At 40.2% G+C, this 23,757-nt stretch overlaps 3 protein-coding genes across 3 annotated transcripts in view; all 3 read right to left on the minus strand.

Moving 5' to 3' along the window:
• Positions 1-1,314: 1,314 nt before the first annotated feature.
• On the minus strand, positions 1,315-7,844 carry LOC121844796 (protein NLRC3-like). Its single transcript, XM_042315337.1, has 5 exons — positions 7,813-7,844; positions 5,884-6,050; positions 3,982-5,782; positions 3,725-3,898; positions 1,315-1,511 (listed from the first exon to the last, which is right to left on the minus strand). Exons 1-5 carry the CDS (start codon positions 7,836-7,838, stop codon positions 1,334-1,336), a joined length of 2,346 nt encoding a protein of 781 aa, XP_042171271.1. The 5' UTR covers positions 7,839-7,844; the 3' UTR covers positions 1,315-1,333.
• Positions 7,845-16,830: 8,986 nt separating this feature from the next.
• On the minus strand, positions 16,831-22,818 carry LOC121844797 (NACHT, LRR and PYD domains-containing protein 1 homolog). Its single transcript, XM_042315338.1, has 10 exons — positions 22,642-22,818; positions 21,987-22,024; positions 21,240-21,304; positions 20,895-21,109; positions 20,454-20,710; positions 19,690-19,824; positions 19,430-19,562; positions 19,299-19,328; positions 18,116-18,398; positions 16,831-17,338 (listed from the first exon to the last, which is right to left on the minus strand). The coding sequence occupies exons 3-10, from the start codon at positions 21,245-21,247 to the stop codon at positions 17,332-17,334; spliced, it is 1,068 nt and encodes a 355-aa protein (XP_042171272.1). The 5' UTR covers positions 21,248-21,304; positions 21,987-22,024; positions 22,642-22,818; the 3' UTR covers positions 16,831-17,331.
• Positions 22,819-22,959: 141 nt separating this feature from the next.
• LOC112241631 (NACHT, LRR and PYD domains-containing protein 12-like) overlaps positions 22,960-23,757 on the minus strand; it is a 29,695-nt gene continuing 28,897 nt past the window's right edge. The window contains exon 16 of the mRNA XM_042315342.1: positions 22,960-23,056. Within this exon, the coding sequence (XP_042171276.1) occupies positions 22,960-23,056 (97 nt within the window). The remainder of the gene's footprint in view (positions 23,057-23,757) is intronic.

The following is a 23,757-nucleotide window of genomic DNA, read 5'->3' on the forward strand; positions in this document are numbered from 1 at the left end:
AACCACACTGCACACTGCCCTAACCCATCTGGACAAGAGGAATACCTATGTGAGAATGCTGTTCATCGACTACAGCTCAGCATTTAACACCATAGTACCCTCCAAACTCGTCATCAAGCTCGAGACCCTGGGTCTCGACCCCGCCCTGTGCAACTGGGTACTGGACTTCCTGACGGGCCGATCCCAGGTGGTGAGGGTAGGCAACAACAGCTCCCCAATAACCTCACACTCAACGTCAACAAAACAAAGGAGATGATTGTGGACTTCAGGAAACAGCAGACGCAGCACCCCCCTATCCACATCGATGGAACAGTATTGGAGAGGGTAGTAAGTTAAGTTCCTCGGCGTACACATCATGGACAAACTGAATTGGTCCACCCACACAGACAGCGTCGTGAAGAAGGCGTAGCAGCGCCTCTTCAACCTCAGGAGGCTGAAGAAATTCGGCTTGTCACCAAAAGCACTCACAAACTTCTACAGATGCACAATCGAGAGCATCCTGTCGGGCTGTATCACCGCCTGGTACGGCAACTGCTCCGCCCACAACCGTAAGGCTCTCCAGAGGGTAGTGAGGTCTGCACAACGCATCACCAGGGGCAAACTACCTGCCCTCCAGGACACCTACACAACCCGATGTCACAGGAAGGCCATTAAGATCATCAAGGACAACAACCACCCGAGTCACTGCCTGTTCACCCCACTATCATCCAGAAGGCGAGGTCTGTACAGGTGCATCAAAGCAGGGACCGAGAGACTGAAAAACAGCTTCTATCTCAAGGCCATCAGACTGTTAAACCGCCACCACTAACATTGAGTGGCTGCTGCCAACACACTGACTCAACTCCAGCCACTTTAATAATGGGAATTGATGGAAATTGATGTAAAATATATCACTAGCCACTTTAAACAATGCTACTTAATATAATGCTTACATACCCTGCATTACTCATTGCATATGTATAAACTGTACTCGATACCATCTACTGCATCTTTATGTAATACATGTATCACTAGCCCCTTTAAACTAGGCCACTTTGTTTACATACCCAACATTACTCATCTCATATGTATATACTGTACTCAATACCATCTACTGCATCTTGCCTATGCCGTTCTGTACCATCACTCATTCATATATCTTTATGTACATATTCTTTATCCCTTTACACTTGTGTGTATAAGGTAGTAGTTTTGGAATTGTTAGGTTAGATTACTCGTTGGTTATTACTGCATTGTCGGAACTAGAAGCACAAGCATTTCGCTACACTCGCATTAACATCTGCTATCCATGTGTTTGTGACAAATACATTTGATTTGATTTGAGATATTGAACTCACACTAGTGTCTGTATGTTGCAGAGTGGACTGGTTAGTCCAACACAGAGCAGCTCCACTCCTCTGTCTCCCAGGTCATTGTTGCTGAGGTTCAGTTCTCTCAAGGGGGAGTTTGGTGTCTGCAGAGCTGAGGTCAGAGTCTCACAGGATTCATGTGTGATTTTACAGTCAACCAGTCTGGAGAGAGGAGATATGTCGATTAGAGGTCGGCCGATTAATTTAGGGCCGATTTCAAGTTTTCATAATCGGTAATCAGCATTTTTGGATGCCGATTATGGCCGATTAAATTGCAATCCATAAGGAGACTGCGTGGCAGGCTGACCACCTTTATGCAAGTGCAGCATCAAAAGGACCTTGTTGCTGCAAGGAGCCAAGGTAAGTTGCTAGCTAGCATTAAACTTACCTTATAAAAAACAATCTTCACATGATCACTAGTTAACTACACATGGTTGATGATATTACTAGGTTAGGCGTTGCATATAATCAATGCGGTGCCTTATAATTTATCATCGAATCACAGCCTACTTCGCCAAACGGCTGATTTAACAAAAGCGCATTGCCGAAAAAAGCACAATCGTTGCACAAATGTACCATAAACATCAATGCCTTTCTTAATCAATACACACAAGTATATATATTTTTTAAACCTGCATATTTAGTTGAAAGAAATTCATGTTAGCGGGCAATATTAACCTGGGAAATTGAGTCATTTCTCTTGCGTCAGGGTATATGCAGCAGTTTGGGCCGCCTGGCTCGTTGCGAACTGTGTGAAGACCATTTCTTCCTAACGAAGACCGGAATGAATTTGCCCAAGTTTGACATAATCATGACATAACATTGAAGGTTGTGCCAGAGTCTCACAGGATTCATGTGTGATTTTACAGTAGGATGTAACAGCAATATTTAGACTGAGGGATGTCACCCGTTCGATAAACTGCGGAACGGTTCCGGATATCACTGAAAGAATAAACGTTTTGTTTTTCAAAATGATAGTTTCCAGATTTGACCATATTAAAATGACCAAAGGCTCGTATTTCTGTGTTTATTATATTATAATTAAGTCTATGATTTGATATTTGATAGAGCAGTCTGACTGAGCGTTGGTAGGCAGCAGCAGGCTCGTAAGCATTCATTCAAACAGCCCTTTAACTCCGTTTCCCAGCAGCTCTTAGCAATGCTTGACGCTGTTTATGACTTCAAGCCTATCAACTCCTGAGATCAGGCTGGCGATACTAAAGTGCCTATAAGAACATCCAATAGTCAGAGGTATATGAAATACAAATGGTATAGAGAGAAATAGTCGACGCGTCATAATTCCTTTGCGGCTGAACTCGAAAGGGGTTCCTTCATTATTTTACCGTTCGTGTCTTCCATAGAGAATGTCTTGATCTACTTCAAATACGGTCTGTGTTTTGTGCTTAAAACGCCTCTGAGTTTTGATAGTCGTGTAAATCTCGCTAGGATAAGGTAACGTTTGTCAACATATTTTCAGAAATCCACTCTACAATTTGTTTTTAAATCTTCGCTAATATTTAGCCAATATTGATCAGAGTTACCTTGTCCTATGGATATCTACACAGTTATTAAATTGGCAAGGTGGTGTAAACCTACACGAAACACAGACCTGATTTGAAGGGAATCTAAAAATATCCTATGGAATATATGAATGAAAGAACAAATTTCAGATTTTGCTGGAAGGTGTCATGGGATTTATGACTCACACTTTGGAGGTCAATACATACCATGTCCATTATTAAAATAGGATTTCCTGCATATAGAAATTACAGTTGTTTTCAACATTCATCACAGGTAACTTCAACTCTAGTTTTATTATTCAAACAGTTGAGAGTATTTGTGTCTCCGAAGCAGACTCTTCAGTATCCCTGTCACTTCAGAGAGATGTGTGTGTGTACGATTATATTAATTTTACAGACAGCAGAGAAAAGCAGAGCACCAGTGTGGGACAATGACATTAAATTGGCAACAGGGAAAGCAAGGTGTCTAATTTGTGATAATTGTCATTATTAAAAATATATTTAAAAAAATACAAAATCGTCCAATTAATCGGTTTCGGCATTTTTTGGTCCTCCAATATTCGGTATCGGCGTAAAAATCATAATCGGTTGACCACTAATGTCGATACACTGTTAAATATTCAACGCTTTAAGAATAATGAGATACATTAAGACAATAACAAAAGGACACATGATTCACCAATGCTAAAAATATACTATCTCACTCAAGATATTCAACCTTAGTTTGATATATTTATCACATTGATGTATGCTTCTGCATATTTACCAAGATATTCAAATAATGTCAAACATACACATACTAACTAAATACAAACTATATAAACACACAGTAGATACGGAAGATATTTTACTCACACTAGTGTCTGTATGTTGCATAGTGGACTGGTTAGTCCAACACAGAGCAGCTCTACTCCTCTGTCTCCCAGGTCATTGTCGCTGAGGTCCAGTTCTCTCAGGGGGGAGTTTGGTGTCTGCAGAGCTGAGGCCAGAGTCTCACAGGATTTATATGTGAGTTTACAGCGATCCAGTCTGGAGAGAGGAGATAATCAGTTAGATATACAAATCCTTCATTATAATGATACTGTATACATCAACTCAATAACAGAACTTACAGTGCTCTCTTGCAGGTTTTCACTACGGGCAGCAACCTCTGATAACCTTTCTCTGATGTGTTGTATGTCTTCAGGTCAAACTCCTCCAGCACCTCCTCTGACATCAGTAACAGGTAGGCCAGGGCTGAACATTGGTCAGGTTTTAGTCTTGTTTCTGAAAGAGTTCCTGAATGCAGGGAGGTCTGCATGTCTTCAACTAGAGAGTTGGCACCAAGTTCATTCAGACAGTGGAACAAGTTGATGATCCTTTCTGGTGAGGATTCCTCCTTGATCTTGTCTGAAAGGTACCTGACTGTTCTCTCAACTGTTTCCTCATTGGTCTGTGTTGTACTTCCTGTCTGTGTCAGAAGGCCTCGTAACAGATTCTGATTGGACTCCAGTGAGAGACCCAGAAGGAAGCGGAGGAACAGGTCCAGGTGTCCATTCTCACTCTTCAAGGCCTGGTCCACTGCTCTCCTGTGTAAGTCAGACAACTGGATTGACTCCTTCTCTTTATCATCACTAGTGGGGGAGAAAACATTTTCCTTCTTGTCCAGACATGATTCTAAAGCATGCACTGCTGCTAGAAACTCCTGAATGCTCAGATGCACAAAGCTGTAGACCTTGTCTTGGTACAGCCCAGATTCTTCTTTAAAGATCTCTGTACACAATGCTGAGTACTCTGATGCCTCTGTGACATCAAGGCCACACTCTCTCAGGTCCTCCTCATAGAAGATCAGGTTGCCCTTCTGCAGCTGTTGGAAAGCCAGCTTTGCCAGTTTCAGGATAATCTCTTTGTCTGACTGAGACAGTTCCTTTGCGTTTGTCTCTGTGGCTTTGTGGTACTTCTTGTTCTTCGCAATGATTTGGATGAGAATGAAGTGTGAGTACATCTGGGTCAGAGTTTTGGGGACTTCATCATTCTCTGCCTCTTTCAGCATCATCTCAAGGACAGTGGCTGATATCCAACAGAACACTGGCATGTGGCACATGATGTGGAGGCTCCTTGATGTCTTCATGTGTTTGATGATTTCATTGGCCAGTTTCTGATCTGTGATTTTCTTCCTGAAGTACTCCTTCTTCTGTGGATCATTGAACCCTCGTACCTCTGTCATCTGGTCAACACACTCAGGAGGGATCTGATTGGCTGCTGCAGGTCGTGAAGTTATCCAGAGTAGAGCAGAGGGAAGCAAATTCCCCTTGATGAGGTTTGTCAGCAGCACGTCCACTGAGGTTGGCTTCGTGACATCACAGCACTTCTCATTGTTTTTGAAGTCTAGAGGAAGTCGACACTCATCCAGACCATCAAAAATGAAAACAGTTTTTGTTTCACCATCTTCAATGCTGTCAATCTCTTTCAGCTCTGAGAAGTTGTGGGAAAGAAGTTGCATCAGACTGTATTGGTCCTTTTTCAGGTTCAGATCACGGAAAGGAAGAGGAAGCATGAAATGAACGTCCTGATTTGCTTTTCCCTCTGCCCAGTCAAGGATGACCTTCTGCACAGAGACTGTTTTTCCAATGCCAGCGATTCCTTTGGTCAGCACAGTTCTGATAGGTTTGTCTTGTCCAGGTAAAGGCTTGAAGATGTCGTTGCATTTGATTGGTGTCTCTTGTGTGGTTCGTTTCTTGGATGCCATCTCTATCTGTCTAACCTCATGTTCATTACTGACCCCTCCACTTCCACCCTCTGTGATGTAGAGGTCTGTGTAGATGTCCTTGAACAAACTTTGATTTCCATGGTGTCCAATTCCTTCAGATATGTGTTGATACTTGTGTTTCAGTTTAGCCTTAACATCTTGTTGGACTGTCAGCAGAGTTTGACCTGTAGGAAAACAATGAGAGTTGGGACTCATAAGTTTGTGTGTGTGTTTTATAAGGGCCTTTGTACCGTTATTTGTGATATTGTATGAAACACAGTCTTACTTCTTCTGTCCAGAAGGTTGTGTGTGATCTTTAATACATCCTCACTGTCCAAACTCTCCACTTCATTATTGTCATCTGGTAATGGTTCCTGGCTGAAAGCAGGTGGCTGATCACTCTTCATTGATAGCAGGCTGGTTGTAGGTGACTCTGCTCTGGGCTTCTGGACACTGAACAAAACAGGGAGACAGATCACCTCATCAATATCACATCAATACCTAATCTACTTCCTTTTAACAACTGTATAATGGAACTTCTAGAAGTCCTGATGTTTCTGTTAAAGCTACAGTCTGCAATTGGTAAATCCATTTTTGGCCTTTTAAATGAATGATGTACAGTCATGGCCAAAAGTTTTGAGAATGAATATTAATTTTATACTCCAGAATGTTATGAAGAGTGATCAGATGATTTTCAAAGCCCCTCTTGCAAATGAACTGAATCCCCAAAAAACATTTCCACTGCATTTCAGCCCTGCCGCAAAAGGACCAGCTGACATCATGTCAGTGATTCTCTTCTTAACACAGGTGCGAGTGTTGATGCGGATAAGGCTGTAGATCACTCTGTCATGCTGATTGAGTTCGAATAACAGACTGGAAGCTTCAAAAGGAGGGTTGTGCTTGGAATCATTGTTCTTCTTCTGTCAACCATGGTTACCTGCAAGGAAACACGTGCTGTCATCATTGCTTTGCACAAAAAAAGGGATTCACGGGCAAGGATATTGCTGCCAGTAAGATCGCACCTAAATCAACCATTTATTGGATCATCAAGAGCTTCAAGCAGAGCGGTTAAATTGTTGTGAATGAAGGCTTCAGGGCTCCCAAAGTCCAGCAAGCGCCAGGACCGTCTCCTAAAGTTGATTCAGCTGCAGAATTGGGGCACCACCAGTACAGAGTTTGCTCAGGAATGGCAGCAGGCAGGTGTGGGTGCATCTGCACGCACAGTGAGGTGAAGACTTTTGGAGGATGGCCTGGTGTCAAGAAGGGCAGCAAAGAAGCCACTTCTCTCCAGGAAAGAAAGTCAGGGACAGACTGATATTCTGCAAAAGGTACAGGGATTGGACTGCTGAGGGCTGGGGTAAAGTCATTTTCTCTGATGAATCCCCTTTCCGATTGTTTGGGCATCCAGAAAAAAGCTTGTCCAGAGAAGACAAGGTGAGCGCTACCATCAGTTCTGTGTCATGCCAACAGTAAAGCATCCTGAGACCATTCATGTGTGGGGTTGCTTCTCAGCCAAGGGAGTGGGCTCATTCACAATTTTGCCTAAGAACACAGCAATGAATAAAGAATGGTACCAGCACATTCTCTGAGAGCAACTTCTCCCAACCATCCAGAAACAGTTTGGTGACGAACCATGCCTTTTCCAGCATGATGGAGCACCTTACCATTAGGCAAAAGTGATAACTAAGTGGCTCGGGGAAGAAAAAAAAGATCACTATTTTGGGTCCATGGCCAGGAAACTCCCCAGACCTTAATCCCATTGAGAACTTCTGGTCAATCCTCAACAGGTGGGTGGACAAACAAAACCCCACTAATTCTGACAAACTCCAAGCATTGATTATGCGAGAATAGGCTGCCATCAGTCAGGATGTGGTCCAGAAGTTAATTGACAACATGCCAGGGCGGAATGCAGAGGTCTTGAAAAAAGAGGGGTCAACACTACAAATATTGACTCTTTGCATCAACTTCATGTAATTGTCAATAAAAGCCTTTGACACTTATGAAATGCTTGTAATTATACTTCAGTATTCCATAGTAACATCTGACAAAAATATCTAAAGACACTGAGTTACAGACTTTGTGAAAACTAATATTTGTGTCATTCTCAAAACTTGTGGCCACGACTGTAGACCTACATTTGATATAATTTGGGAACACTTTTCCCTTTAGTTTTATATCTTTAAGAGAAATGTATATTTTACATTTAATCTCTTACCACTTAGAACTGGTGTCTTGAGTCATTTTAGAGTCAGTTCCCCAAAGAGACTCATTTTAGAGTCAGTGGTCCCCTCCTTTCTTTCCCCAGAGAGACTCATTTTAGAGGCAGTGGTCCCCTCCTCTCTCTCCCCAAAGAGACTCATTTTAGAGGCAGTGGTCCCCTCCTCTCTCTCCCCAGAGAGACTCATTTTAGAGGCAGTGGTCCCCTCCTCTCTCTCCCCAGAGAGACTCATTTTAGAGGCAGTAGTCCCCTCCTCTGTCTCCCCAAAGAGACTCATTTTAGAGTCAGTGGTCCCCTCCTCTCTCTCCCCAAAGAGACTCATTTTAGAGGCAGTAGTCCCCTCCCTCTGTCTCCCCAGAGAGACTCATTTTAGAGGCAGTGGTCCCCTCCTCTCTCTCCCCAGAGAGACTCATTTTAGAGGCAGTGGTCCCCTCCTTTCTTTCCCCAGAGAGACTCATTTTAGAGGCAGTGGTCTCCTCCTCTCTCTCCCCAGAGAGACTCATTTTAGAGGCAGTAGTCCCCTCCTCTGTCTCCCCAAAGAGACTCATTTTAGAGGCAGTGGTCTCCTCCTCTCTCTCCCCAGAGAGACTCATTTTAGATGTAAGTCAAAACTCACTCAGCTACAATAAGAAGAAACAGAACAGTCAATATTCTGAACATTGTTGAAGTACCATTAACAATGACAACATATTTACTATCTGTGGTCAAAGAGTTCAATCAGCGACTTCATATTGTATCCAACATACACAGTCCACTATGTTATTGAAGATACACAGTCCACTATGTTATTAAACATACACAGTCCACTATGTTATTAAACATACACAGTCCACTATGTTATTAAACATACACAGTCCACTATGTTATTAAAGATACACAGTCCACTATGTTATTAAAGATACACAGTCCACTATGTTATTAAAGATACACAGTCCACTATGTTATTAAACATACACAGTACACTATGTTATTAAAGATACACAGTCCACTATGTTATTAAAGATACACAGTCCACTATGTTATTAAAGATACACAGTCCACTATGTTATTAAAGATACACAGTCCACTATGTTATTAAAGATACACAGTCCACTATGTTATTAAAGATACACAGTCCACTATGTTATTAAAGATACACAGTCCACTATGTTATTAAAGATACACAGTCCACTATGTTATTAAAGATACACAGTCCACTATGTTATTAAAGATACACAGTCCACTATGTTATTAAAGATACACAGTCCACTATGTTATTAAACATACACAGTCCACTATGTTATTAAACATACACAGTCCACTATGTTATTAAAGATACACAGTCCACTATGTTATTAAACATACACAGTCCACTATGTTATTAAAGATACACAGTCCACTATGTTATTAAACATACACAGTCCACTATGTTATTAAACATACACAGTCCACTATGTTATTAAACATACACAGTCCATTATGTTATTAAACATACACAGTCCACTATGTTATTAAAGATACACAGTCCACTATGTTATTAAAGATACACAGTCCACTATGTTATTAAACATACACAGTCCACTATGTTATTAAACATACACAGTCCACTATGTTATTAAACATACACAGTCCACTATGTTATTAAAGATACACAGTCCACTATGTTATTAAAGATACACAGTCCACTATGTTATTAAAGATACACAGTCCACTATGTTATTAAACATACACAGTCCACTATGTTATTAAACATACACAGTACATGTTATTAAAGATACACAGTCCACTATGTTATTAAAGATACACAGTCCACTATGTTATTAAACATACACAGTCCACTATGTTATTAAAGATACACAGTCCACTATGTTATTAGACATACACAGTCCACTATGTTATTAAAGATACACAGTCCACTATGTTATTAAAGATACACAGTCCACTATGTTATTAGACATACACAGTCCACTATGTTATTAGGATACACAGTCCACTATGTTATTAGACATACACAGTCCACTATGTTATTAAAGATACACAGTCCACTATGTTATTAAAGATACACAGTCCACTATGTTATTAAAGATACACAGTCCACTATGTTATTAAAGATACACAGTCCACTATGTTATTAAACATACACAGTCCACTATGTTATTAGACATACACAGTTATGTTTTAGACATACACAGTCCACTATGTTTTAAAGATACACAGTCCACTATGTTATTAAAGATACACAGTCCACTATGTTATTAAACATACACAGTCCACTATGTTATTAAACATACACAGTCCACTATGTTATTAACATACACAGTCCACTATGTTATTAAAGATACACAGTCCACTATGTTATTAAAGATACACAGTCCACTTGTTATTAAACTATGTTATTAAAGATACACAGTCCACTATGTTATTAAACATACACAGTCCACTATGTTATTAAACATACACAGTACACTGTTATTAAAGATACACAGTCCACTATGTTATTAAACATACACAGTCCACTATGTTATTAAACATACACAGTCCACTATGTTATTAAAGATACACAGTCCACTATGTTATTAAAGATACACAGTCCACTATGTTATTAAAGATACACAGTCCACTATGTTATTAAAGATACACAGTCCACTATGTTATTAAAGATACACAGTCCACTATGTTATTAAACATACACAGTCCAAAATGTTATTAAACATACACAGTCCACTATGTTATTAAAGATACACAGTCCACTATGTTATTAGACATACACAGTCCACTATGTTATTAAAGATACACAGTCCACTATGTTAGTAAACATACACAGTCCAGTTGGTTATTAAACATACACAGTCCACTATGTTATTAAACATACACAGTCCATTATGTTATTAAACATACACAGTCCACTATGTTATTAAAGATACACTAAAGATACACAGTCCACTATGTTATTAAACATACACAGTCCACTATGTTATTAAACATACACAGTCCACTATGTTATTAAACATACACAGTCCACTATGTTATTAAAGATACACAGTCCACTATGTTATTAAAGATACACAGTCCACTATGTTATTAAAGATACACAGTCCACTATGTTATTAAAGATACACAGTCCACTATGTTATTAAACATACACAGTCCACTATGTTATTAAACATACACAGTCCACTATGTTATTAAAGATACACAGTCCACTATGTTATTAAACATACACAGTCCACTATGTTATTAAACATACACAGTCCACTATGTTATTAAAGATACACAGTCCACTATGTTATTAAAGATACACAGTCCACTATGTTATTAAAGATACACAGTCCACTATGTTATTAAAGATACACAGTCCACTATGTTATTAAACATACACAGTCCACTATGTTATTAAACATACACAGTCCACTATGTTATTAAACATACACAGTCCACTATGTTATTAAAGATACACAGTCCACTATGTTATTAAAGATACACAGTCCACTATGTTATTAAAGATACACAGTCCACTATGTTATTAAAGATACACAGTCCACTATGTTATTAAAGATACACAGTCCACTATGTTATTAAAGATACACAGTCCACTATGTTATTAAAGATACACAGTCCACTATGTTATTAAAGATACACAGTCCACTATGTTATTAAAGATACACAGTCCACTATGTTATTAAAGATACACAGTCCACTATGTTATTAAAGATACACAGTCCACTATGTTATTAAACATACACAGTCCACTATGTTATTAAAGATACACAGTCCACTATGTTATTAAAGATACACAGTCCACTATGTTATTAAAGATACACAGTCCACTATGTTATTAAAGATACACAGTCCACTATGTTATTATACACAGTCCACTATGTTATTAAAGATACACAGTCCACTATGTTATTAAACATACACAGTACACACTATGTTATTAAAGATACACAGTCCACTATGTTATTAAACATACACAGTCCACTATGTTATTAAAGATACACAGTCCACTATGTTATTAAACATACACAGTCCACTATGTTTTTAAAGATACACAGTCCAATATGTTATTAAAGATACACAGTCCACTATGTTATTAAAGATACACAGTCCAATATGTTATTAAAGATACACAGTCCACTATGTTATTAAAGATACACAGTCCACTATGTTATTCATTTGATTTGACTTGGATCCTTATTAGCTGACATTTGTCAACAAAAAATGGAATTACTAAATTGCTACGTTATTTGATCTAATAGAAGTTTCGTAATGGTTAGGTTGTTACGAGGGGAAAAAACGACTTTATATTGGAGTTGTGCCTGTTGCCATAGAGATGGAGGACTCATCATGGATATAATCTGTTTTAGAACGGACTGTGCTTGAGGCCTACAACCATTTTAAAGTAGTCAACTGGGTGGGGATTCCTATGAGTTGAGTTTCCTATGAGTTTTAACAGTTTTTATAGAAGGAAAAAAAATAAACTGAACATTAATTATGATGGTTTTATTTTATTTTTGTTTTGGAATCAATGATTATAGTTTTAGTTTTTCAAATGGAGGAAAATTTACCCGTTTTTAATATGATAACTGTCACACCCTGACCATAGTTTGCTTTGTATGGTCTATGTTTTGGTTGGTCAGGGTGTGATCTGAGTGGGCATTCTATGTTGGATGTCTAGTTTGTCTGTTTCTGTGTTTGGGCCTGATATGGTTCTCAATCAGAGGCAGGTGTTAGTCATTGTCTCTGATTGGGAGCCATATTTAGGTAGCCTGTTTTGTGTTGGGTTTTGTGGGTGATTGTTCCTGTCTTTGTTACACCAGATAGGGCTGTTTTCGGTTTATTCCACATTTCTTGTTTTGTATATTGTTCATTTATCATATTCATTAAAGATGTATCACAATAACCACGCTGCGTTTTGGTCCGCCTCTCCTTCAACAGAAGGAAGCCGTGACAATAACTGATGACCAATGGGACCCACCCCGGTGGTAATTCAACCATGCTTATTACAAGTTTAGCCGCTAGACTAATTTACCAATCTAAAAACATGTAGCTAACATGGGCTAATAGACTGACTGCTGATGCTCAACCACATTTACAAACTGCACCGTGTGTTTTCTATTATTTTAACGGTCAACAGGAAGTTGAGATCCAGACTGAGTTCCAAAACAATGTTTTTTATTCTTGGTTGCGGGCCACCAGTTGCCCATCCCTGGTTTAGTGAATAGACCCATGCACTGCTTGAGTTCACTTGAGGTGCGATCAGTTTATCTCGCCCGGCGCACCGGGGTTTTCATTCTGAGAAAAGGCGTTCTGATGATTCAACCCGGGGTTCAAAACGCGCATAGATGAGCCGGTGACGTTTATCGAGCGCATCTGCAGTTCGCCAAACGGACCACCGCCTTCCTGATCTGTCACCAGAAAGCTTTAAACTTAATATTTGATTTAGCCCTACATTTAAATAGTTTATATGCACATTGTTGAACTTCACATTTACTTGACGAGACAGACTATTTTACTTATTGACAGGTATAATTGAGGCACGTCTTCTTTCAGGAAGTGAAAGTGAGCCAGTTTCCTCAGATAATCACCTTAATGTCTGTCATTCAGGAAGTGAAAGTGAGCCAGTTTCCTCAGATAATAATCACCTTAATGTGCTGTCATTCACCGACAACAATAATACCATACCTCATAGCCCTGTAGCCTTTCTCACATCACATTGGATCTTATTGATTAGGCTAATCACTATGAATCAACAACAATGAAAATCAACCTAAAATAATCATTATTTAAAGTTTAAATCAATATTGTATTAACTTGGCGGATGTCTTAACCCCTAAATCACCTCTCTCTTTATGATGAACTAACTTGTAAAAGAAAGCTACAAATATCTGAAACATTTTTCTTCTACGATAACGTCCGTTACTTCCTCTACTTCCTTATACAAATATTTCCTGTTTCAACTAGTGATGGGTCGTTCGATAACGACAGGTTGTTTTTGACCGGATCTTTTTGGTGAACGTCGGTAACCGAATTGCATCGGTGAAAGAGCCGTTCATTTCGCTCCCTGGTTTACATACAGCTACGAGGTGTTTTTTGAGCTCAAAACAACGATTACCTGCAGATAAATTACACAATAATTCTCTGAAGAGGGTGAATCCTTACTGCAGAAACAATAAATAGTGGGCCGAGCGCCTCATTCTTGTCAAGGCTTTGTAGTGCGTAAAAAACAAACAGTTGATCTAATCATCGACTTAATTCTTTTGGCCAAAACTTTTGTATTTTCCTGATGTATGAATTTTAGTGACGTTGCCAGTTCTTGTTCCTGAATGTATTTCGTTATTTGGTCCTCAAAACTTGAACTCGAGATTTACCATTTGGAGATTGCAGCGTTTCCCGCAACCATATGATTGGTCGGGTAAGCTATTGCGTCATCACACTCCCTCATCTGATTGGTCGGGTAGGCTAATACGTCATCACACTCCCTCATCTGATTGGTCGGGTAGGCGGACCTTCTGACTTTGTGGATGTGGTAACTAGTGAGCAAAGCAGATCACCACCTTTCTGAGTTTATCAACTTAATGTCGCATTCAAAACCACAGGGATCTCGGTAAAAAACTAAATCTGACTGGGAAAAATCGATTTGAACCGTCCTCTTTCTCGAGAGCTGACATCGTATTTTTCAGAGCTCCCAGTTGTTCCCAGTTGTTGTGTTCGCGGCATAAACTTTTCACATAAGCCCTTCATTTAGTTTCAAAACCCATTGCCGCACGTCACTTTTACTTGACCGTATTGACGAGAATTACTTTTATTTTTCAAAGAAACTAGTTTACGTGACACACGTCTTCCTCCGGGAAGTGAAAGAGCGCAAAGACAATAATCACGGTCATGTGCAGTCAATCGCCCATACCCTACCTACCTCATAGCCCTGTAGACTATAATATAACATTGATTCATATTGACTAGGCTGATCAATATGAATCAGCATCAATGAAAGGAAGCCTAAAATAATCATTATTGAAAGTTGAAATCAGTATTGTAATAATTTAACAATTTTGTGGATGTCTTACCCCTCTCTGTGCGATGGCCTAACTTCTCCGAACCACTTGTCTACATACAATTGTAAAACAACGGTACAGTACAAACCTTAGAAACATTTTTCTTCTACCGATATTGTCCATTTCTTCCTTCACTTCCTCATAAATGTACTTCCTATTTCAACACAGTGGGCTGGTTCAACATGTATACGTTTATATTATATATTCACATTTATGTCATGTAACGTTTTCATACACTTAATGCCAGTATTCAGCCCATGAATTCATATTCTATCTGGTACAAGTGCATTTTGTATTATTTTATATCAGGATTTGATTGAGTGATGTTTTGCAGTACTACCAGCAGAGGGCAGTGTGACAACAACCAGGTTCGGCAGAAGGACGCAAGACGGTCATATCTGTGTTGTTATGGTAACACGATAGAATGGGTAACCAATGACAGACAATGATTCTGCAAACCCTCCCCCCCAAAATATTGATTATAATGTATAGCATATGAAGTTAAAAATAGACTCTTTATAATGTGAAGTTACATTGAACTAATCACACTAATCAAAGACACATTCACACACAGAGACCAACACACATTCAGAGATAGACATGCACAGACAGATACATTCCATTCCTTTTCCTGTCATTTATTGAAATGTATTTGACAGAGGTACTTCACATCAATCATAATTTCTGTAAATGTGACAGATTTCTTCCAGCTAGCTAGTTTAACTGTCGTCCCTGGGCAGGTAGATCAATATAGGTTGAACAGCTCCTTATATGTCCTTCAGCCACTCTGAAGTCATTGGTAAAGGGGTGACAGGTTAACAGCTCCTTATGTGTCCTTCAGACACTCTCAAGTCAAGTCATTGGTAAAGGGGTGACAGGTTAACAGCTCCTTATATGTCCTTCAGACACTCTCAAGTCATTGGTAAAGGGGTGACAGGTTAACAGCTCCTTATATGTCCTTCAGACACTCAAGTCATTGGTAAAGGAGTGACAGGTTAACAGTCATTGTCCTTCAGACACTCTCAAGTCATTGGTAAAGGGTGACAGGTTAACAGCTCCTTATATGTCCTTCACTCTCAAGTCATTGGTAAAGGAGTGACAGGTTAACAGCTCCATGTCCTTCAGACACTCTCAAGTCATTGGTAAAGGGTGACAGGTTAACAGCTCCTTATATGTCCTTCAGACACTCTCAAGTCATTGGTAAAGGGGTGACAGGTTAACAGCTCCTTATATGTCCTTCAGACACTCTCAAGTCATTGGTAAAGGGGTGACAGGTTAACAGCTCCTTATATGGAGAAAGCTGCTGATAGACTGAGGTGGTTGTGTTGATAATCAGTCTCTCTCATGAACCTCTAACTGGAAACCTGCTGATAGACTGAGGTGGTTGTGTTGATAATCAGTCTCTCTCATGAACCTCTAACAGGCCAACACTGTACAATATATTCATAAAAAACATTTATGTTGAATGTGTGTAGGACTGACTGACCCTCCTGCTAGATAGGGGTCCAGCTAGGTACCTAGTGGAGGACTGACTGACCCTCCTGCTAGATAGGGGTCCAGCTAGGTACCTAGTGGAGGACTGACTGACCCTCCTGCTAGATAGGGGTCCAGCTAGGTACCTAGTGTAGGACTGACTGACCCTCCTGTAGATAGTCCAAGGTACCCACATAGATAGGGGTCCAGCTAGGTACCCAGGAGGCTGCAGAGGCTGCAGAAGAGGCTGTTTGGTTGGACCTTTCGTAAGACATTGCTCCAGCTCCCCAAGAAGGTTGATCATCCTGGAACTTGACTCAGTTCCTTTTCTCAACACCATGTGAATGATGTCACGTGCCTTCTCTGCCCTCTCAGCTATCCCCCTTTTGTGAGTCCATTTCCTCATTTCCTTCAGACAGAGTGAGTTGTAATCCCATAAAGAATCTAAGGAAGGTCGTGGTGATGTGTATCTTTGACTAGCCTCACACAGTGACACTCAAAGTCAATCTTAAATGAATCATTATTTATTGTCAGTGAGCTGGAGAGGTTCCAACCAACTCAATGCACCATAGTACACATGTCAATCAGGGGCTATGCCTGGGGCAGCCCCAGCAGTTTTCTTATATATGGCTATACACAGACAAGTTAAATTTGCATGATTTAGCATAATTAATGAATCATTACTGTTTGCTTCATTCATGTGACCGACCAATACTGGTTCATAGCATTTGACAGACCAACACCTCACGAGACTTCTTCTCTCTAAGATGAGACCTTGAAACTAAGATATCTCGTTCTCAAACCAACGTCTGGCCTTACTGCCAAATTACAGCTACTGATAGTGAGGATTTCTACAGTCAGACACTTAATGAACACACACATTAGTTTACAGAACAGCACATGAATAAAACAGACATTTGTTAAAAGAATAGCACAAACAAACATTTCCCTTAAAATCATTTAAGTGTCTTTGTCCACAGACTAGGAGACAGGCCTCAGTATCTTCAGATTAGGTGCTACAAGACAGAGGATGGAGGAGAAGCGAAGAGGGAGATCAGAAAGTATGGAGAAGGAGGAGTGAGATACACCTGAGATAATGATGTGATGATGGTCCTATGATACACCTGAGATAATGATGTGATGATGATCCTATGATACACCTGAGATAATGATGTGATGATGGTCCTATGATACACCGGAGATAATGATGTGATGATGGTCCTATGATACACCTGAGATAATGATGTGATGATGATCCTATGATACACCTGAGATAATGATGTGATGATGATCCTATGATACACCTGAGATAATGATGTGATGATGATCCTATGATACACCTGAGATAATGATAATGATGATGGTCCTATGATACACCTGAGATAATGATGTGATGATGATACACCTGATGTGATGATGATACACCTGAGATAATGATGTGATGATGGTCCTATGATACACCTGAGATAATGATGTGATGATGGTCCTATGATACACCTGAGATAATGATGTGATGATGGTCCTATGATACACCTGAGATAATGATGTGATGATGGTCCTATGATACACCTGAGATAATGATGTGATGATGGTCCTATGATACACCTGAGATAATGATGTGATGATGGTCCTATGATAGAACTATAAAAATATACATTTATTACAGGCAGCAACACAAAAACATGCTTCCATTCTGAAAAAGACTCTCTTTGATCTGGGTAGCTATGTTTTTATTTGACCTATATTTAATCATTCCACATATTCAAGGGAGGGAGAAAAGAAACCGGTCTTACCTAGATTCTCTCAAGTACTTAACAAGATGGTGTTCATGTTCACTGAGAGCTTTGAGACAAGCTCCCATCACTTCTGGTCCTTTAGGGAGGACTGCATTCAGTAGTTCTCTCATTCGCTCCTGTTCAGTTGTTTCAGCTTTTATTCTGGAGTACTCTTCATCACCAATCATGTACTTTGACGACAGATTATCTGCTATTGGCATTGTGTTTTTGACTCCCTGAATGAGTATAGCCCTGTGTTTCTTCAGAAACGCCTCAGCAGGAATCCCAAGGAGTGTTAATGCTGAAGGGGGGTGAATTAAATGAATATGTCTTTAGGGTGAACAGCAGCTGTTTCTACATCTAACAGTCTCTCCAGTTACCATTCCTCTGATGGTCATTTCTTGAATAGAGCTGACTCCAGGGTTGTAGGCAATTCCAATTGAAGTCAGTCAAAAAATTAAAATGAAATTCCTATTCGGTTTATTGAGAAGTCACTGAAAGTAAAAAGTAGATGCCCTTTTCCAGTTATTGAATTGGAATTTCAGTTTACTTCCTGAATTGACTGATTTATTTGGAATTGACGCCTACCCTGGCTGACACGATTGTCTATTCTACATAACATACAGAGCCTTGCAAAAGTGTTCATACCCCTTGGATTTCTCTATTGTGTTACATAGTGGGATTAAGATGGATTTAATTGTAATGTTTTGTCAACAGTCTACTGAAAATACTCTGTAATGTCAAATTGGACCTGTCCCCCATATATACAACATCTGGAAGGTCCCTCAGTCAAGTATCGCATTTCAAGCACAGATTCAACTTTCTACAAAGACAAGGCCTCATATACAGTGCCTTTGTAAGTATTTATATCATTACACCTTCATCACCCCACTGAACATGACTCATGAAGACCTTCATCACCCCACTGAACACGACTCATGAAGACCTTCATCACCCCACTGAACAAGACTCATGAAGACCTTCATCACCCCACTGAACACGACTCATGAAGACCTTCATCACCCCACTGAACACGACTCATGAAGACCTTCATCACCCCACTGAACAAGACTCATGAAGACCTTCATCACCCCACTGAACACGACTCATGAAGACCTTCATCAGTGTCCTTCATCCCAACTTGAAGAGATGTTAGCTCTATAACCCATTTTATAAAACTCGTCCACAAAAACAAACTTACATGTTGGATGAGAGTCGTTGCTGTACACATCTGAAAAACAAACAAGAGAAAATATCATAAAACACTTTAATAGCATCTGTTAGAAAAGGACATTGATGATTGACATACTGTTCCTGTATAGTATTTCTTACCTTTTGATAACACTGATTTCCATACTGTCCTCTCATCATCCCCGATTAACTCCATCTCAATGTCCACCCCTGTGTTTCCCATTATCATCTGACAACAGCTTGGTGTGGTGTCTGCAGGTAACAGCTGAATCTTCTGTAGGAGGCCATATGGTGCAACGGTTGAGACAACAGACAGAGAGAGAAAGAGAGAAATAGAATGATATTCCAGTTATTCATATACAATATGACAGATTCATGTCCTCAGCTTGATAAAACTACACCTCTGGATTGATGGAAGTGGAGCGGGGATTCTTGAACGCAAACCAACTGTTCAGCTTTAAGGACCCGTTTGGACTTGACAGGACGAATTCTGAAAATCCTTTGGACACCTGATTTTTCTCCCGTTCCTGAACAGCCTACAAAATGAGCAATGTAGTAGTCAGTCAGAACAATGTAGTCTCGTAATTCACACAACATGCAGCTCACTGAGCAATCCATTTTTGTCAACAACAACAAATGTGTATGCTTTTGTTTTACGATCCCTATTTTACCAGGATATTATTTTAAAGGTGTACCAGGTAAGTTGACTGAGAAGAGATTCTCTTTTACAGCAGCGACCTGGAGAAGAGTTACAGGGGAGAGGAGAGGGGGAAAATGAGCCAATTGGAAGCTGGGGATGATTAGGTAGCCATGATGGTATGAGGGCCAGATTGGGAATTTAGCCAGGACACCGGGGTTAACATCCCCACTCTTACGATAAGTGCCATGGGATCTTCAGTGACCATGGAGAGGACACCCGTTTAACATGCCATCTGAAAGACAGCACCCTACTCAGGGCAATGTCCCCTTCACTGCCCAGGGGCATTGGGTTCTCCTTCGACCAGAGGGAAGAGTGCCGTCTACAGGCTCTTCAAATGAACGAGACAGAAAAAGATTTCTCACAGAGCTGCATGTTGTCTTTGTAATCTAGAGATTTTCAACAAACTATCAGCTTTCCTTCAGTAAGATTCAACATACTGTTGTCACTTCAGTGATAGTGGCTCACCTCTTTCTGACTGGAGTTTCTGAGGAGCAGGTACAGCCTTGAAATTATTGTTGACCTTTTTACTGCCATGTAGAGGACCACATCACAGTGGACATCTACGTTCCAAGACAGTAACCTCAGTATCAGAGAGATAGGTGAGAACTTGGGATGGAGAATCTTAACATGGAATCTGGTGACCTCATGCACTTCCTCTAAAGAAACTCCATGTTCCTCTACATGAAGAATCTTCATCTCATTCCTCAGGGAAGGGTTGGTCCCTGAACAACACAATAAAAAGGAGACAGAAAGACAGATATTGTCTTATTCATCCAACTAAAACACAAAGAATATGCAGTACCAGATCACAGTAAACTCAAACTCCCAGAATAGTTCATTCATTTAGGAAGTGAAACTCAGTTACATGGAAATGTCTTTCTGAAAACTATTTCTATATGGTTTTACCTAAACAGACAAAGTGTGGCAGATGAACTTCCTCCAGTTCACCTAACTCCATAGTGATGTCCAGCAATGGACCACCTTGTGTGTACTGCATGTCTTTCAGAAGTTGACTGTAGGGTTCCCAGTTCCTGAAGTGATACTTCAGAATGACATCTCTCTCACACAGCCAGCGGAGCCCAGACACTGTGCACTCATAACTCCCTTTGGGTGTCCTGTGCCTGAGGGCAACAACAAGATGGTAGAGAGGGTCAATGGTCAAATGGGGAGGTTGGATTAGAAGACTATTCCCAAAGGTAATGGGGAAATACACTAGCAAGTGGAATGAAATGTTAAAAGTAGTTATTTTACCTGAACATTGTCACTCCCTGGACAGTGGAAGTCAAGGGTTCAATCTGAAGCCAGTGTGTGGAGTCCTGAACAAGGACAAGCATGTCAGTAATACATATGGGGCCTGTTTCCTGGACACAGATTGAGTCTAGTGCTGGACTAAAAAGCATGCTCAATGGAAGTTTCAAGAGAAAGTTCTTTAAGGTCCAGGACTAGACTTAATCTGTCCGGGAAACTGGCCCATTACCAAAGTAACTCATCAAATATATTTATTCAATGTTACATGGAATGCTGGTGATTTATCAATTAAACTGTCTAATGACAAAATATGACAACAGCTAAAGTCCTGCATGCCTACAAGCAGAACACAGGACTGTCTCTATCCCAGTATGAATGGTCAGTACACACCTGGCTTTGAGACTGTGTTTATATTACTAAAGCAGAACACAGGACTGTCTATATCCCAGTATGAATGGTTGGTCAGTACACACCTGGCTTTGAGACTGTGTTTATATTTGAGATCCCTGAATGGTTGGTCAGTACCTGGCTTTGAGACTGTGTTTATATTACAGAGAACACAGGACTGTCTATATCCCAGTATGAATGGTTGGTCAGTACGCCTGGCTTTGAGACTGTGTTTATATTACTAAAGCAGAACACAGGACTGTCTATATCCCAGTATGAATGGTTGGTCAGTACACACCTGGCTTTGAGACTGTGCCTGACTCCTGCAGGTATGTAAAAGTAAGAATTGACATAATGACTTACCTCAACATGGTCACAAGTCTTACAGCTCTGAGGAATCCCTGAAGGCAAAATTAGTTATTTAAAACGGACAATCTCATGTAATCATGAATTAATAATTTTTAAATAGACTTGTAATAAAAATGAATAGAAGTGAGCAACAGTCTCAGAATGTACACTCATTAGCATACCATAATCTGACATTAGTGTTATATTAATTAATGTTTGTGGACGCAGGAAACAACATCGTTCTGGTCCATGTTTTGTAGATGTTGGGGGCCTGATTTCTGGTAGATCCTAGGATGAGAGCTTAAAAGGTAGAGTCAGCTAAATGATGATGTACGAGCAGCACCACAGATATTGTGATTAGCAAGATGCCTGACTTCTCTCTCACACAGTATCTACCCATGTGTGTGGGTTCTCTTCACTCTCTTACAGTGTGGTAGTCACGGGACCAAAACAGCAGAGAAGTTTAGCATGGTGTTACAACGCTCTTAGTTGTTGTAGAAAATTGATCCACTATGCGATTCACTTTGTGCATCTACGTCATATTGCTGACTCTACCTTTAAGTTTTTTTTTTACCAAATAGATCATGATTGTGTTCCTTGTCTGGGAACCAACTGTAATGAACGCTTTCAAACTATATTGAGTCATAAACAATTATCAGTTAAAACTCACATTTCTCAGGTCCAGGCTTGATCCAACTCCCTCCACCATGGTCTCTGGTGTCCTCAGGTCCAGGCTTGATCCAACACTCTCCACCATGGTCTCTGGTGTCCTCAGGTCCAGGCTTGATCCAACACTCTCCACCATGGTCTCTGGTGTCCTCAGGTCCAGGCTTGATCCAACTCTCTCCACCCACCATGGATCCAACTCTCTCCACCATGGTCTCTGGTGTCCTCAGGTCCAGGCTTGATCCAACTCTCTCCACCATGGTCTCTGGTGTCCTCAGGTCCAGGCTTGATCCAACTCTCTCCACCATGGTCTCTGGTGTCCTCAGGTCCAGGCTTGATCCAACTCTCTCCACCATGGTCTCTGGTGGTCTCTGGTGTCCTCAGGTCCAGGCTTGATCCAACTCTCTCCACCATGGTCTCTGGTGTTGGGAAAGCAGACAGATTGGCCGTGATTAAACAAACTACAACTGTATATTGTCTAGCATACCTGGATATTAATATAAATTATGGTTCCAGTGAGGGTTTCCTGCCTGGACAACTTTTTACAGCTGTTGATAATAATCAGGTTCAGCTTTAATGTTGCAGATTGTTGCTTCCATCAATGCAATTGTTTTGGCAAGTCGGTTAGGACATCTACTTTGTGTATGACAAGTCATTTTTCCAACAACTGTTAACAGACAGATTATTTCACTTATAATTTACTGTATCACAATTCCAGTGGGTCAGAAGTTTACATTCACTAAGTTGACTGTGCCTTTAAAAAGCTTGGAAAATTCCAGGAAAGGATGTCATGGCATTAGAAGCTTCTGGTAGACTAATTGACGTAATTTTAGTCAATTGCAGGTTTTCCTGTGGATGTATTTCAAGGCCTCTTTGCTTGACATCATGAGAAAATCTAAAGAAATCAGCCAAGACCTCAGAAAAATAATTGTAGACCTCCACAAGTCTGGTTCATCCTTGGGATCAATTTCCAAACGCCTGAAGATACCACGTTCAGCTGTACAAACAATAGTACGCAAGTATAAACACCATGGGACCACGCAGGCGTCATACCGCTCAGGAAGGAGACGCGTTCTGTCTCCTAGAGATTAACATACTTTGGTGTGAAAAGTGCAAATCA

Source organism: Oncorhynchus tshawytscha, unplaced genomic scaffold (assembly GCF_018296145.1).
Source record: "Oncorhynchus tshawytscha isolate Ot180627B unplaced genomic scaffold, Otsh_v2.0 Un_contig_5929_pilon_pilon, whole genome shotgun sequence".
NCBI lineage: Eukaryota > Metazoa > Chordata > Actinopteri > Salmoniformes > Salmonidae > Oncorhynchus > Oncorhynchus tshawytscha.